The sequence below is a fragment of the Delphinapterus leucas genome, chromosome 14, assembly GCF_059928025.1.
Source record: "Delphinapterus leucas isolate spDelLeu-1000000601 "Yukka" chromosome 14, BTC_Dleu_Yukka2, whole genome shotgun sequence".
Lineage (NCBI taxonomy): Eukaryota > Metazoa > Chordata > Mammalia > Artiodactyla > Monodontidae > Delphinapterus > Delphinapterus leucas.
The window spans coordinates 25,161,707-25,179,433 of NC_143142.1; the positions used below are offsets into that span (position 1 = coordinate 25,161,707).

Genomic DNA, 17,727 nt, shown 5'->3' on the forward strand with positions numbered 1-17,727 from the left:
TTTTGGAAAACTTGTATCTGCCATTGCAAGCTCAGCAGCTCCCCATAAAGAGAGTTTCCTGATGAGATCCCTAGTGATATTAACAAGAGACTTGTAAAGAATAAATTGTTTGTTTGTTTGTTTGTTTGTTTTGTGGTACGCGGGCCTCCCACTGTTGTGGCCTCTCCCATTGTGGAGCACAGGCTCCGGACGCGCAGGCTCAGCGGTCATGGCTCACGGGCCCAGCCGCTCCGCGGCATGTGGGATCTTCCCGGACCGGGGCACGAACCCGTGTCCCCTGCATCGGCAGGCAGACTCTCAACCACTGCGCCACCAGGGAAGCCCTAAAGAGTAAATTGTTTAATGACAGGCACCGACACTTGGAAAATCCATGTAACTCTGTGAACCAGTATTTTCCGTATGACCAGGGCATGATGTCAGCCAATCCTGGGTGGGTAAAGAATCCATATGCGTTAAAAGTGCGAGATGGACAGAGTAGGAAAATTTCATTCATTCATATGGTTTCAGGTTCCACATTTTAACTAACTTATAAGTTACTACCACTTATTGTGTTTTAGTGTTTATCAAAGAAGAATAGCCATAGTTACCTGTTTTAATATCATTAAAATATTCTTCCCTGGACTTCCTTGGTGGCGCGGTGGTTAGGAGTCCACCTGCCGATGCAGGAGACACGGGTTCGATCCTTGGTCCGGGAGGATCCCACATGCCGCAGAGCAACTAAGCCTGTGCGCCACAACTACTGAGCCTGTGCTCTAGAGCCTGTGAGCCACAACTAATGAAGCCCACGTGCCTAGAGCCCGTGCTCCGCAACAAGAGAAGCCACTGCAGTGAGAAGCATGCGCACCGCAATGAAGAGTAGCCCCTGCTCACCGCAACTAGAGAAAGCCCACACGCAGCAACGAAGACCCAGTGCAGCCCAAAAAATAAATAAATAAAATAAATTTATTAAAAGAAAAAATATATATATATTATTCCCTTTTCCAACTACATATCTGTGTGAGGCCTGCTTTTTTTCATGTCACAATAGATTGAATACAAAAGAAACGAGAATCTGACAGTCTTCTATTAAGCCAAACATTAAAGAGATGTACAGAAATGTTAAAACACTGCTATTTTGGGGACTTCCCTGCTGGTCCAGTGGCTAAGATTCTGCGCTCCCAATGCAGGGGCCCAGGTTCAATCCCTGGTCAGGGAACTAGATCCCACATGCCGCAACTAAGACCCGGTGCAGTCAAATAAGTAAATAAATTTTTTTTAAAAAAATTAAAAAAAATAAAAACATTGCTATTCTTCTTATTAATTTTTTTGATTTGGAAAACATAGTTGTTTTTCGTAAAAATATGTTAATTATGTTAATAAGCCCTGAGTTTATTTTTAGATGAGTTAAATATTTAAAATATTTAATATGGTAAATGTCAATCTCTGTAACCCACATAAACAAAAGCTCTTTGGGGTCCTCAATAGTTTTTAAGAGTGGAAAAGGGCTCTACGACCAAAAAGTTGGATAATGGCTCTTGTACATTCTTTATTAAAACGTCCAAGCATGAGGCATTTTGGCAAAAAAACTCTGTCATAAGAGCCAAATGCCCACCAAAGACAAATTTTCCTACAGACTGGCTTAATTTTTGTACAGTATGAACTGGCTTGTAGTTATATAACACATGCAAACTCTGCAGCTGAAATCTCTTTCCAGATGTAAACTTCAGTGTTTGCTCAGTGAATGAGAGCTTTCCAGAAATGAAGTGGAATTGATTTTTTTAGTTGACTCACACTGAACATGTAGGAGATTCATGTTACCAATACGGGTCCAGGCTTTCCCCCCTCCCCCTTTGTAGAAATTCTATTTGGTGACTATACCATTTTTAAAAAAGAATTTAAGAGTATGGGCTTTGATTTCATTTCTTTGTATTTCCACGCCTATGCATGGCATGTTAGATAGAGCAGGTATCAATTGTCTGCATGTGCTGTGAATTCCCAGACTCACTGTCCTGGGAAGGGCCTTCTCCACAGCACAGAACCTTACAGTCCCTAGTTCTGAGCCCACCTCCCATTTTACTGCTAATTGATTACTGATGTTCTCACCTTACACTTACACAAATGAAAATGGAAACTAATGGTTACTTAACCTAGTTAGGATAACCTGATATAAAAATTTTAGTATCATTTCCTGGAATTCACCAAGCAAATAAGAATATTAGACCAGGTAATTTACTCAGCTCAACTGATACTATTTTCTTGTTTTTAACTGATACTTTTTAATACTTCTCAGTTGGGAAGGGGAAATGTGTATTTTCTAGTATGTATACAAAAATGCCCTGATTTCAGTACTGTTTTCAGGCAAGAGGAGGAGCGTGGCCGGGTGTATAACTACATGAATGCTGTTGAGAGAGACTTGGCAGCCCTGAGGCAGGGGATGGGGCTGAGTAGAAGGTCCTCGACTTCCTCTGAGCCGACCCCTACGGTGAAAACCCTCATCAAGTCGTTCGACAGTGCGTCTCAAGGTAACATCCATTGTGCCCTAGCGGGCGGTCGTGTTCACGTACCACATGTTCTCTGTTCTAGTTGATGTTCTTTACCATCTTACTCTGAGTCTCATCACATTTCATATGATGTTAGTGAGTTAGTCTTCCTGCAAGGTGGATTTTAACAGGAGATTTGGGATCTGTTCAGCCTCAGAGATCTTGGAGTCAGACTTGGGCCTTACCCCATGCAGATGTGTCTTCTCTGTGCCTGAGAACTTCCAGATGTGGGACTTCAGCCCTCTCCCTTGCTCTGAATTCCTCAGGCCCAGTGTATTCAGATGCTACTTAACACTGACACCCAGGTGTCTCCCAGACATCTTCTCACGTCCGAAACCAGATCTTGTCCCTTAACTTCCATCTTTCCCCATGTGAATGGCAGCACCATTCCACCCAGTCACGTAAGCCAGAAATCTCGGAATCTTCCTTCTTCCTTCAATCCTCCTTCCTCACCTTGACATTGACCCATTAGCAAGGCCTCTTGGTCTGGCCTCCCGCACCCACACCTGCTCTGCTCTCCATCAGTAGGGGCACACCATCCACTGCTCATTCAGTGGCCTCCTCTTTATTTTTTAATTTAATTTTTTTTTCTGGCTGCGCCGTGCGGCTTGTGGGATCTTAGTTCCCTAACCAGGGATCGAATCCGGGCCCCAGCAGCGAAGGTGCTGAGTCCTAACCACTGGACCACCAGGGAATTCCCAGGATCCTACTTTTGAACAGCTCAGTCTAGAGAGGGAGACTGACATGTGAGCAGACAATTACACACATTTAATTGCACTAAATGAAATACGTGTGAAAATCCGTGTGGAGGGAAGTGACGAGCTCCTTAGGAGGAGGTGAGGGAAGATGAGCAGAGCCCTGCGTTCCTTCATTTAATATGCCGCGAACTGCACGTCAGGCTTCTCATCTGATGCAGTTGCAGAAACACTCATCCTGGAGCTTTTGTACTTTGATTTCCTTGGTTTATGGAGCACTTAACCGTGTAATTAAATAACAAAAGTGAAATGACTGGCATGGTCAGGGTTGGAAATAAACACAAGTAGTCTCAGGAACAGACAGTCCACCTGACGGCAGGACGGCTGCACGGAGCAGCCGTGAGTGTTGAGGAGGTGAGGTGTCTCCCGTTCCCAGGGGAGCCGCGAGCGCTGGTTCATGGGGTGAACCCTTAAGGAGAGAGCAGTTATGAAAGCTTGCACTGCACCTTGTTGTGTTCATTATTTACTTGTGTGTGTGTTGTTTTTCTAGTCCCCAGCCCTGCTACAGCTGCAATTCCTCGAACGCCTCTGAGTCCAAGTCCCATGAAAACACCCCCTGCGGCAGCCGTCTCCCCCATGCAGGTAAGTGCCTGTGACCATGGAGGCTCTGGGGGTCCCAGCTTCTGAAAGCTTGTCCTTTTCAAAGTCACCTACACTATGGCATGGGGGGCAAATGGCTGCCTCTTGAGGGATACAGTTGCGATTGTTTTCCTAGGTTGCTGTGAAATTCCCTAAGATAAATTATGTTAATGTCAAGTATGTTATTCTTCTGAAATCCTCTAATAATAGTGATAGCTAACAACTACTGAACACTTATTATATGTTCTACACTGTTCCCAATGCTTTATAACGTTAACTCATTTAATCCTCATGACACCTCTATTGGCTATTAGGTATTATTCTTATCCCTAGTTTTCATATCTGGAAACTGAGGCCCAGAATGGCTAAGCAGCTTGCTGAGGGTCATACAATGAAGCGTTCGAGCTGGGATTTGAGCCTGGGTGGCATGACTTCAGACACGATGTTTTTAACCCCTACACTAAGATAACTTTCTAAGTAGAATATACAGTCAACCCTCGAACAACGGGGGGTTAGGGGCACTGACCCTCTGCATAGGTAGAAATCCACTTATAATGTATGGTCAGCCCTCCGTGTCTGCGCTTCCACGTCTGCGGATTCCCAGCTGCATGAACAAGTGTCTCAGGTGCCCTTCTTGCCACTGTGGGAGTGCAGACCAGAAGCAGGGCAGGTGGCGTGACTGTCGAGCTCAGGAGGCCCTCTCACTATGCCCTTGCTGTGAGCCACTTTGGGGACAGTAGCTGAGGTGGAGTTTCTCCACGTAGGTGAGAGTAGCCTAAAACCCAGTCCCCTGTGATCTAGGGTAGCCTTGGCTGCACCTCTCCCCTGAAAGATTGGGTTTGAGAACATTTTGTCTGAGCACTGACTTTTGTAGGTGTTAACTACTGGCTGTGTATTTTGTGAGTGAACTTTTTAACCTTTTCCTTTGTAAAGTTTAGGGTAGAAGTGCTCTCCCTCTGCATTTGTAATGTTGCAAGTTGTGGCTTTGCATTTACGTTTATGTAGAAGATGTTATACTCTTAATTTGAAAGGAAGGCAAAGGGAATTCCATATTCTGTCTATAATGAGCTTTTTATATACTCGATTAATCAAACTTTCTAAAGACATGAAGAGGGACTTCCCTGCTGGCGCAGTGGTTAGAATCCGCCTGCCAATGCAGGGGACACAGCTTCGATGCCTGGTCTGGGAAGATCCTACATGCCGTGGAGCACCTAAGCGCGTGAGCCACAACTACTGAGCCCATGTGCCACAAGTACTGAAGCCCACTTACCTAAAGCCCGTACTCCTCAACAAGAGAAGCCACCACAGTGAGAAGCCCACGCACCACAACGAAGAGTAGCCCCTGCTCGACGCAGCTAGAGAAAGCCCACACACAGCAATGAAGACCCAACGCAGCCTAATTAATTAATTAATTAATTAATTTTTAAAAAATAGGGACTTCCCCGGTGGTGCAGTGGATAAGGCTCCACGCTCCCAGTGCAGGGGGCCCGGGTTCAATCCCTGGTCAGGGAACTAGATACCACATGCATGTTGCAACTAAGGAGCCTGCCTGCCGCAACTAAGACCCGGCACAACCAAATAAATAAATAAATATTTAATAAAAGAAAGAAAAACAGAATCAAAAATAACATTTAAAAAAAAGTTGAAGATATAAATGAAAGCAGATGAAGGTGCAAGATATAAGGTGAAGTTTCTCTAAATAGTGTTTGTCAGTTGAAATTTAATGTTCATGGCGTCACTCTGTAAACTTTTGTAAAGATAAGAGGTAAAAAATGTCACCTCTCTAACTTGGAAAAAAAACTAGTAATTATAAGCCACATTCAGTAGCTTTTTAGTACTTGATTAGTTAAGCACAGTGCTTCTCAAACCTAATTGTGCGCAAAAGTCATGTGGAATTTTTAAACACGTAGATTCCCAGGCTTCATCCCAGTGAACAAGAATCCCTGGGGAATGGGGCCTAAGATTAGGATTGTTAGTTTTTCAAAACTCCCTGAGTGGGAATTCCACTTCTGGCTGTGAGGGAGTCAAGGGCTGGATTATTCTGCCACCACAGACAGCTATAAGGCTGGACAGAATGTAGGAAGTAGTTACATTCATACGTGGTAGGACAGGTGGTGCAGGACTGAAATCTTTGGAGAAAAGTTAAGAAAGCTGAGCCTTACTGTGGCCCACGCTTTTCCAGATGGTGAGCAGGGAGGATGAACCCACATGGAGCAGGGAAGGGAATGCCAGCTGGATCCGAGGAGACACAGATCAATGTACAGGGAGAACAAGGGCTGGGATTTGGGGGCAGGGTGCCTGGGAGGAGAGAGCCATGCAGAAAAGGTCTAGAGCTCTGCATAGGCCTCCCTTTGAGTCCTTGCTGAGTGCCAGTCTGCACATGTGTAGACATGGGTTGAACCCCTCAAGGCTGAGCAAGAACGATTTTGCAGGAAAGATCAGTTACCAGGAATCTGGCAGACAGATGCTTCCCATAGTTTACACAGAGCAGGGATCATTTGAGTTCCTACTGGCCACCGTGGAAAAACTTCTTTGAGTACTTGGAGCATTCATTAGAGACCTCAGTGACCACTCTGTGAAGTGGAACTAAATAGCCCTAGAGTAAACACTATTCTAGATCTGCCCTAAATGACCTTAAAAACAACCTCAGAAGGTCCAAGGAGATCCATTAGTAACGGGATAGGCAGTCTCTGAACTGCTTACCAGTGATCCATGCCTCCTGCTGCTGTGCTCTTGTGTCATCTACTCCTTCTGAGGGTTGGCTGGGCTTCGTGACTTGCTTCTCATGAACAGAATGTGGCAAAAGTGATGAGCTGTCCCTTACAAGATAAGGTGGTGAGAAAACTCACTTCTGTCTGAGGACTCCTCTTGCTATCTCCTAGATTCAGTCACTCCAGTGAACAGTTGGAAATTGAAATACTTAGTGATACATTGAATAAAATATTGTGCAAGACCTTGTAGTGAAAACTATAAAATAATGCTGAGAGAAGTTAAAGGTGTAATAAATGGGAAGATACATCATGTTCATGCGTTGGAAGACTCAGTCTTGTTAGGATCTTGCAATTCTCCCTCACATCGAGCTGTAGATTCAATTCATCCAACTTAGAATCCCAGCACGCTGTTTTGTAGAAATTGATAGTATAATTTAAAATTTATGTGGAAATTTAAAAGACCCTGAATGTCCAAAGTATCTGGGGGTGGGGGGGAAGGAACAAATTTGGAGGACTTCCACTACTTGATGTTAGCACTTAGAGTAATCAAGACAGTGTGGTTCTGACATAAGTTTAGATCAGTAGAATAGATAGAGAATCCAGAAATAGGTCAGCTGATTTTCAACAAAGGTGCCAGGGTAATTCAGTGGGAGAGGGATAATCCTTTCAGCAGGATTCCAGAACAACTAGATATCCATATGGAAAAAAAAAGAAAAAAAAAAACCTTTACCTCATGGCATTCATAAAAATTGAAATTGACTATAGACTTAAATGTAAAAGCTAAAACTACAGAACTTCTACATGAAAACATTAGAGAAAGTCTTTGTGACCTTCGACAAGGCAAAAATTTACTTAGGACACACAAAAAAATGAACTATAAAAGAAAATTAATAGCTTGGGCATCAAAATTTAAAACTTCTCTGAAAGATATTAAGAACATGACAGACAAGACTGGGGAGAATATATTTGCAGTTTATTTATCTGTCAAAATCTTGTATTCAGAGAAGACTTGTTTGTCCTCTTGGTTCAAGACAACCCAATAAATAACGGACATAAGAGTTGAAAAGTCCCTTCCCAAGAGAAGATACACAAATGGCCAGTAAACACATGAGAAGTTGCTCAACATCGTAGTCATCAGGGAAGCGCAAGTTAAATCCATTATGATATCTCAGTACGCACCTTCGGGATGGCTAAAATGAAGACTGCCAGTATCAAGTGTTGGTGAGGGTGTGGGGAGGCTGGCCCTCTCACACATTGCTGCTGGGACTATGGAATGAGTAGTCAGAATTCAGCTGGATAAAAAAGGGCTGGGAGAGCTGAGGAAAGAAGCATGAGAACGAGCCCAGAGCTGGTGAACAGCGTGTCCTTGTGGGCGGGAGTGAGTAGTTGGTGGTGTTGGGGCATCACACAGAGGTGGCGGGAGGTGGCTCGGGAGAGCCGAGAGGGTTCAAGTATTCGGTAGGTGCGTGTACGTATGAGACCGGAGGGGAGGAGGCCGGTGACCAAGCTGGCGCTGAGTTAAGGTGCCAGGTTGTGCCCGGCAGCAGTGTTAGAAACTTAGTGAGGAGGTGACAGAGTGAGATCCATTTGGTACTGGGGCATGAATGGCCAATCCAAGTACTAAAGGAGCATATCCGGATTTTGCTGATTGGCGAGTGAGGGGCATGTGGGATCTTTCTGTGTTCATTTTAAAATAGTATACTGATCACATTATATGCCTCTGGGAGTGTGTGTGTTTTTTTCAGTCTTACTGTAATAGTGTGGAAGGAATTATGCAAATTCGTAACTAAATATTTACTCTCTGCAACATTTACTCTGTGAAACCCAGCTCTGATTTAACCTAATATGGACACTGTTTGTCTTATGATTTCAGAGACATTCCATAAGTGGACCAATCTCTACATCTAAACCCCTGACAGCCCTGTCAGATAAGAGACCAAACTACGGGGAAATTCCTGTTCAAGGTACATCTCGTGTGCAGTATTTCACTTTTGTTGTTAATTTTTTTGTTCATCTGACTTTTGGGGCTAACTAACTTGTTTTTCTTTTATTCGTGACATTATTTCTACCAGTCTGATATACATCTTTATCACAGGTTTACTAATAACATGTCTTAATTACAGATGAGGAGACTGTTTGTTAATAGATGCATCTTGGAAGATGACTTCATAGTGTCACGAGCGTGACAGGGAGTCCACACTGTTGCCAGGCCCTGTTTTTACAGTTCTTCGTGGGGCGTGTATAGTTACCCCATTTTATAGATGCGAAAAATGAGGCTTCAAACAGTTAAATAACTCATAAACACAGGTTGACATTTAAGTTAAGAACAGTAGACCCGGACAGCCTGGCTCCAGAGCCCATTTCTTTGGTCTTTGTGCTCTGCGTCACTTGTGAAAGAAAAGCCTCTGATAGCTGGGGTTCAGCGAGTGCCATTTCCACGCGGCTCTTTATGGCGGCCCCAGCACCCGAGCCCAAGGCTTCTGCCTTTTGAGGTCAGGGGTCCTTCTCCCCCACTGCCTCCCTACGTGTGGTGCTGAAGTAAGTGCTTTGGAAAAACGGTTTTGGGCATTGGACCAGGTGCTGGGAAAGGCACACTTGGTTGGGGTGGGTGTGGAGACGCCCGACAGGTGTGACACCTTCCGGAGCCCAGGCCCCTCCTGGCTGGGCAGGCTGGGCCCCTCCTGTGCTCCTGGTGTGGGAGTCAGGCTCTGGGGCTGAAACTGTGCAGTTTGGTTGGGTGTGGGGGAGAGAGGACTGGCTCTGTGGGCTCCGGGGGGCTGCCAGGCATGGGGTTCAGTGGGCAGTTTGCGTACAAGGGGGACGGTGGAGCCCAGGACAGTGCTGTTGCCACTGCCCCTGCAGACTTGCCTTCCATCCCGGCTTCAGCTTCTGGTTCCTGTGTTAGCTGTGGCCTGAGCTCTTTTCTCCCCTCGGAAGGTCCTCCTGCTAAGGGAACAAGTGTGGATGGTTTAAAGTCTCCCTTTACATCTGTGCCAAGTTCCCACCCTGGCCCCCAGATGGATCCAGGGATTGTGTGTGTGGTCACGGGTCCTGCTGCTGACCTCTTGGATGCTGTTTCCTTGTGTAAGTCGGGGTCATCGTGAACATCTAGCTCAGGGCCTTGGCTCCCTCTCCCAAGGCTCTCTTACCCCTGTGGTCAGCTTTGTACCCTCTCCTGTCCACCCGAGCTGCTGTGGTCCACGGTGTCAGTGGTTGTGGGCAGCATCTGGCCGTGTTGAGCCCACCCACCCCTGGATGTTCTTTCTGGTGTCCTTCACGCCCACTCTGCATCTCCTCCTCCGTCTCCTGTGCTCAGTCCTCCTGCCTGGCCTGTGAGGGGTGCTGTGCCCAGGGCCTCTCTCTCCTGTCTGTACTCACTGTTACTACGTCCGAAGGGGGCTTCTCCCCTTTCAAGGCTACCTTCCCCACTCATCTTGACTGGCCCACAGCAGCACAAGGGTTACTGGGGAAACCTTGCCAGCACCAGTGGTGTTTCTCAAACTTACCTGTTGATAAGATTTACCTGAGTCACTTGGTAAAATGTGGAATCCGGGGCCTCGTCTCAGATCTGCTGACATGGACTCTCCAGGAAGGGAGCTTGGAAACTTCATTTTCACAAGTACCCCAAGTGATTCTTAGGAAGGGACAAGTTTGGGAAACTGGGCAGAGATTACCATTTAGTTTTGCTCTTAGCCTGGCTTTATAGGTGGAAGGTGGGTGTGGAAGGTCTGCGGGCCAAGGTTATTGAAGACGCAGACAAAATGTGTTAGGTGTCTCTGAGGCTCTGCCGAATTAAACCTCTTTTTGGCTCTCTTCTTTTTATTATTGGTAATGGTCATATGATAACACCATTGGGCACATTGTGTGTGCAGTCTGCCTGCAAGTGCCGGCCACATTCTCCACTTCTGTCTGTTCTGGTGCCTTAACTGGGCTTAGTTGAAACTGCAAATACAAGAGAGAGGGAAATACACTTGGGTGAATTTGTATCTGAGAATTTGTTGATAGTGTAACCTTTTATCTTAAACAGTCACTAGGGAAAGAAACCACTTACAAAACTAAGAACAACCAAATGTTTCTAGGTCATAAAAAACCACCGTGGTTCTCCATGCCAGTTAAGAGAGTAGTTCTGAGCTCTGCTGGAGGTGCTTTTCTCCCCTGATTGTCTCTTCTGTCCTGGCCGAAGTCACACAACACAGCCTGTGATTTTCAGGTTGAAAATTTCAATGGCTTCATTCCTGAAAACTTGAAAAGTGCTGCCTCTTGTTCTACTATACTTAAATTGGATAATTTGTTGGTTTTTCCAGTTAAGTATTTTATAAAAGGTGTGGGTTTTTTTCTGTTTTTCATCGTGCTTGTATGTCAGTTGCAGGAAAATGTTTTAGACCAGAGATCTTATTATAAATGGACGAATCAAATGCTCTTTTGTTGGTATTGTCGGCATTTGAATTCTGTGGTCTGGGTCATGACAGGTGAATATTTGTAGATAAGATATGAGTTGGTGTTTGTAGCCTAAGCAGGCACGTGGATACAGGCAGTTGGGAGGGTCTTCACTGCCCCCACTGTCCCCTTGCACAGTGATCTTCGAAGGCCCAGTGCAAGCAGAGACCTCGGCTGGGCGATGCAGATGGCTGGGGAGCCTGGGGTTGCCCAGCGTCAGTGGGACCTGAGTGTGGTGCTGGTGCCATCAGCTCAGATGCACAAGGATCCGAGAGGGCTGATTAGTCCAAGGATGGTCATGCTCTGTAAAGGGATTCTTGCTGTGATCATCTGTCTAAACTGTGTTGAGGAGAGAGATGTAAACCTTTTTAAAAATTCGTTATTTTGAAAAAATTTATTTATGGTGAAGGTACATGTAATGAATGTGATACAAAGTTAGGAGGTTTTACTAGAAAGCCAAATCTTTGTTTTAAATTAAAATAAAAAGAACCTTTTATTTAAAAGTTTCACAGCAATTTGCATTCTCCAAAGGGTAGATCTAAGTCAGATTCTGGCCCAGCCCTAGATCCAGCCCTAGCTGGGAAATTTCGAGGAGAAATTCAGATAGAAATGCTACCCTCCTGTATTTACAGCCTAATGGGTATCTGTTCACTTCCAAAGGTCTTTCCTTCCCTGTAGTTCTTAGTATTTGTCTTGATAAACCAAACCATCTAGGCTCCCATATTTTCTCCATATTATTATGTAAAATTTCAAGCATACAGAAAAGTGGAAAGAAGTCACGTATCCGCATCTCACTACCTCGATTCTATGGCACTTTGCTATGTTCGCTTTATCACATATTTATCCATCCTTCTATCTTTCCTTCAGTTCATCTTTTTAAAATGTGTTTCAAGGTAAGTTGCAGTCAGTACCTTGTTGCAATAAGCATGCATTGCACTATTTGTTTAAGGTGTTCTGTCTGTCTCTCAACTCTTTGTTTTGAGATAAGTTTAGACTTGCAGAAGAGTTATAGAAGTATTGGACTTCTCTTAAATCCTTCACGCACGGACTTCCTTGGCGGTCCAGTGGTTAAGACTCCACACTTCCGTTGCAGGGGGCACAGGTTCGATCCCTGGTCAGGGAACTAAGATCCCACAAGGCCAAAAAAAAAAAAAAAAAAAATCCTTCACCCAGCTTCCCTTATGTGGACAAACTACATAACCATAGAACAGTTATCAAAAGTAGGAAAGCAAGGGCTTCCCTGGTGGCGCAGTGGTTGAGAGTCCGCCTTGCGATGCAGGGGACATGGGTTCATGCCCCGGTCCGGGAAGATCCCACATGCCACGGAGCGGCTAGGCCCGTGAGCCATGGCCGCTGAGCCTGTGTGTCCGGAGCCTGTGCTCCGCAACGGGAGAGGCCACAACAGTGAGACGCCCGTGTACAGCCAAAAAAAAAAAAAAAAAAGTAGGAAAGCAATATCGTGGAAATGTTATTAACTGAAGTGCAGTCTCTGAATCTCACCGACTGTTCCACTGCTGTCCCTTTTCTGTTCCAGGATCAAACGCAGGACCCCAGTTTGCACTGAGTTGTCTTACCTCCTTGAGTCTCCACCGTTCTGCAGCAGCTTTTCCCCCTCCCTGTCTTTTAGAACCTTGACACTTTAAAGAGTACTGGTCAGTTATTTTTTAGAATGTCTCTCAAGGTGGGCTTGTCTGATGTTTTCTCCTGCTTAGGCTGAGGTTACGTACTGCTGGGAAGGGCAGCACAAGGTGATGTGCCTGTCTACGTGCATCACGTCAGGGGCACGTGATGTTGATGTGTCCTGTTACTGGTGACGTGACCTGGATCACTTGGTTGAAGCGGTTGTCTGCTAGTGAATAATAAATATCCTATTCCTGCTTAAACTTCCTCTCACTGATTTTAGCATCTGTTTGTGCATTTTGCCTGCAGCAGTTAGTACTGTGCTGTAGCGGTGATTTTCTGTTTCCTCATTCTTCCTGTAAGGAATCATTTGTGTTATATTATTATACTTATTGTTATATTTATAGCCCTTATTTGTATTAGTATGGACTCATGGACATTTATTTTATTCTTTGGGTTAGTCTATTACTATTATTTATTTTGCTGCTCATGTTATTCCAACGTTGATCATTGGGAGCTCTTTTCATCCCCCACCCCACCAAAGTGCCAAAGCACTTTCTTACTTTGGGGCACCACAGATGATCCAGGCTTGTTTTTTCCCCTGCACTAGCTGTGGAATCAGTAGTATTTAGAAAATGAGATCTGGGTGCGAGGCGTACCCATTACTACTGAGGTTTCACCTCCTCCAGCTCCTCTCTGGACAGAGCCAGGAAGACTGTATGTATGTGCACCAACCCATACGTACACATGTGATGATTATTTCTCTATCAAAAATCATGAGTTTATACATGTACAGTAGTTTCAAAATTGCTAAACCGTACCCTGTGAGAAGCAAATGTACCAGAGTGCAGTGTTTGTGTACAGTCCTTTTTGTGTTTAGCCTGAGAGTCTCCACTCGAAACAACATTCTTCTCACAGTTACTTAGGTCAGCTCCTTTTTTCACCTCTCTCTCGTTGTGGTTAGGTCATGCTTTTGTAATACAGTTAGATTAGTTTTATCACAGTTTGCATTTCATTCCCCCCACCCACAATTCCGGTTGATTTTTTTTTTTTAAGTATATGCACAAAATTCATTCTCTGTTTGCTGCATTGGAGGGTGTTTGGCAGCATCCCTGGCCTCTACCCACTAGCTGGTAAGGCCCTAGTAGCACCCCACTCCCCTAGTTGTGACAACCAAAAATGCCTCAAGACCTTGGTATGTTGGCAAAACTGCCCCAGTTGAGAACCAGAGATGTGGTTCTCACAGTTTTATTTGTCTAATTTCAGCAGAGAGGTGGCAACTATAAGTGAAAATCAAATAGGAAATTGTAACTGTTGCATGTTGGCTTTAACATAATTAATCATAGTTATTTTAAATGACCTGTCAGATAGTTGCAGCATCTGTGCCATGTCCAAGTCTGGTTTATTGATTACTTGCTGTCCTGATGCAGTGAGCTGGATGTATTGTTTTTTCTTGCTTTTTGTATATTTTATAATTGTTGAAAGCTGGGAATCTTGTGTAGGACAGCAGTTTTATGCCTTGACATGGGCACCTCTTTCCTTCTAGGTGTTTAATGTCGGAGTTTGAGTTAATCTGCTCAGGAGCTGGGCTGGGTTTGAGTTTTGTTGTTGCTGTGATGTCCTCAGTGCACAGCAGGTTTCCAGTTGCTCTGGTGATACTTTGCGTTTAGAGTGGGGCGGGTGCTCCAGAGGATTTTTCTGTGTCTGCCCTAATTTCAGCTTTAGGTTGTCTTTTGCATTGCATCTCAGGAAGGGCATGTCTCATACTGTCTCAGCAGTTTCAGCTGAGATTTCCTATTCATTTGTTGAGAACATATTTTCCTTTATAATGTTGGACATATTTGCAGTAGCTGCTTTAAATGCTTTTCTGCTAATTCCAACATATAAGTCATCTTTGGGTGGGTTTCCATTTCTTTTTTGAGTATGAGTCACTTTTTCTTTTTCTTTGTATGTCTAGTAATTTTGGATTGTATTCTGGGCAGTGTGAATCACACATTGTAGAGATTCTGAATTCTGTCTTGTTCCTCTGCAGAAAATTGGTTTTTGTTAACAAGCAGTTAACTTGGTTCACCTCAAACTCTAACCTCTTTCCTTCAGTTGAAATAACTGTTCAGCTATTTTTCCTTAATTCAACTCCTTGGAATCTGAGTGCTTGTGGATTTCAGAGGTCAGTGGGATACGAGCAGAGTTTATATACAAAATTTGTGATTCTTTCCTTTCTGGTATTTCCCCAACCCCCTTGCCTTCCAGCAGCTTTGGTTGTCCTGAGATATCTCCTCTGCTTCTTCGAGGCAATGATAAGACCCTGGGTTTTCTACCAAATTTCAGCTGCCCTGTATGGCCTCAGGTGGGGCCTACACTCACACCTATAGTCATAAAACTAGGAAACTCACCCAGTGCCAGTTCCTTCCAAATGCAGATTTCTTTCATTTTCTGCCTGCTTTTAGTTTCTCTTCAGTGCTTTTAAGTAGTTGATGTTTGTATGTTTTCAAGATGTAACAGTTATTTTCAGCAGGAACATTAGTGTGTTTGGAACTACTCCTCAATGAGCAGAAGTTGGGTATTTAGGCTCCTATTTTTATTTTTTTTAAGAGTCGTTTTTTTTTTTAATTTTGTATTTTATTGTATTTTTTTTGGCCACACCACGCAGCTTGCAGGATCTTAGTTCCCCGACCGGGGATCGAACCCGTGCACCTTGTGGTGGAAGCTCAGAGTCCTAACCACTGGACCGCCAGGGAAATCCTTAGGCTCCTATTTTTATTTCTTTTTATTTATTTATTTATAAAAGATTTTTTGATGTGGACCATTTTTAAAGTCTTTATTTGCTACAATATTGCTTCCGTTTTATGCTTTGGTGTTTTGGCCCCGAGACATGTGGAATCTTAGCTCCCCAACCAGGGATCAAACCTGCACTGCACATCTTTCCCTGGATATCTTATTGGGTCCTCAAATTGCATGTGTCCTCATCTCTTTCCCTCCCAGAGTCCCCTTCTTCTCTCTTATCTCTGTATGTGGAACCTCCTTTCTATCTCCACCATTTCCAGGTGGTCAGCAAGTCTGTTGATTCTGCCTCATTGAAGAGCCCTTGAACCTGTGTACTTCTCCCATCTCCCCTGGTACCACCTGGGTCCAGGCTCTCTGCTCTCTGCTCTGGGTATAACTCATCACCCTGCATGCACTGTTGCCCTCCCACCCCCTGCAGCTGGAAGGATGTCCACCCGAGACACCATCACTGGCTCCATGTTGCCAGTGGGTGAAGGCCACACTCTTCAGCCTGGCCTGCTTTGGCCTTCCAGCCTTGCCAGCCCTCACAGCACTGCTGTCCTAGATTTTCTTTGGTGTCTGCTGAACACTGTGCTGGGAACACGCTCTCCTTTGCCTGTATAAAAGCTATTAATTATCCTTCTAGTCTTAACTGAGATGTCGTTTCCCGAGGAGGCCTTTCCGGACCTCCTCTCAAGAGCAGGTCACGTCCCCTGCTGTGTTCCCAGAGCCCCTTGTACTGCTTCTTTCCTGCATCCCTCACGCGCAGCGATTTTTTAAATGTCTGGCTTCCGCTGTAGACTCTGAGTTCCAGGAGGGCAAGTTGCTGCCTTCTTTCCTCCTTTCTCTGACCTTTGCATCATGCCCAGTGCCTGGCAAGTCATGGACACCCAAGTGGTTTTTGTTTAATGAATGGATTAAAGACAAGAATAGCTCCATATGGCAATAGAGTAGACCTGATTACTGTAACGTCAGCTCTCTTCTGCCTGCCACGTCTGATTGTGACACACTAATCTTATTTCCCAAAGAGGGATTCTCCGGCAGTTTGACGTGAAGCTGTAATCTAGCCGCTGCGGCAGCAGCAGAGGGGCCTGTGCTCGTTCCGTGGCTGGTGTCGCAAGCAGCAGTGAGAACTCCACCCGGAGCGGCAGGCAGCGCTGTGCCCATTGGAAGGTGCCTCCGAACAGTGCCTTTTTGTACCTTCTCAGAAGGGCAGCGTAGGCCTGTGCCAGGGACTGTCTACTGAGTTGAGACGGATTTGGATCCTTAGACATGCAGTGAGAGCGGGCTGCACCGGGTGGGCGGCAGGTCTGTGCACCGTGCCTCAGTCGCGCACCTTCCATGTGCCCAGTGGCAGAGATGGAGATGGGGCGCCTCCCGCTTGCTCTCGGCTGGCACCCTCCTTGTTCTGACCCGTGTGTCTCTATAATCTGTCCTCACTTTCCTCATGTGCTGTGTTCTTTGGGAGATGAAGGCTTCAGGGACATGACCAGTCTCGTAACTGTGAAGTGGACATTTGGACTAAATTTAAAATGTTGACTCCTATTTCCTACTCTTGCCATGTTCCACGAACTTTGCTTTGTCTGTCAGTCTTTGTGCATAATGTGCTCTTCCTGTGAAGACGAGTGCAAGCACCACAGAGTTCAGAATTTTGACCGATGCTTGCTGGTGGGCTCTGCACCGAGGCTTTGTTGGTTCAGGATAAGAAAGGCGTAGTGGCTATGGGCTGTGTGAGTCCTGTCTTCTGGAGCCTCCCTCCAGACTGCTGTGAGATCACAACCACATAGTCCTCACACGCTTAGAAAACACATTTGGCATGAAAGATGTGCTCTCCTTGAAAGATACTGTGATAGGCCATTACTTTTGACATCATGATATTCTGAGAGGGAGTAGTTTTTAAATTGTTAATTCTTAAAACGAAGTGCTGATGGGGCTGTTTGACTGGTGTCTGGTTGATCCCGCCTTTCCCTGTCCAGTGTGTTTGTTCTCAGACAGGACTAACTGTCTTCACTTAGCCCAGCCCCATCACATGTCCCTGACACACCGGACCAGGCGGGACACATCCAGCCTTCCTTGCTTGTTGTCCTGGCCTGGTGACAGCCTCGCTGGGCTTGTCACCGAGGTCAGAGGCGGGCCAGCCTGTGTCTGGGGCACCCATTTTGGGGAGCAGGTGCTGAGGAAGGGGTGTCAGACTGGGCCCAAAGGCTGGTGAATTTGGCCGGGCTGAGGGGGCAAGGGAACCACTGTGCCAGGGCTCGGGGAACTTCAGAGACTCCAACCCAGCCTGTGTTCAGCGAGAACAGGCGGAGCTGTGCCCTTGACGGGGAGGCAGGATCTGGTTGT

At 45.5% G+C, this 17,727-nt stretch overlaps 1 protein-coding gene across 6 annotated transcripts in view; it reads left to right on the forward strand.

The window, feature by feature from the left end:
• SPECC1L (sperm antigen with calponin homology and coiled-coil domains 1 like) overlaps window positions 1–17,727 on the forward strand; it is a 122,684-nt gene that overhangs the window by 61,638 nt on the left and 43,319 nt on the right. For all 6 annotated transcript variants that reach the window (XM_022551428.2, XM_030764314.2, XM_089894792.1 and 3 more), the window contains 3 exons: window positions 2,338–2,501; window positions 3,765–3,856; window positions 8,438–8,528. In XM_022551428.2, coding sequence (XP_022407136.2) covers window positions 2,338–2,501; window positions 3,765–3,856; window positions 8,438–8,528 — 347 coding nt within the window. The remainder of the gene's footprint in view (window positions 1–2,337; window positions 2,502–3,764; window positions 3,857–8,437; window positions 8,529–17,727) is intronic.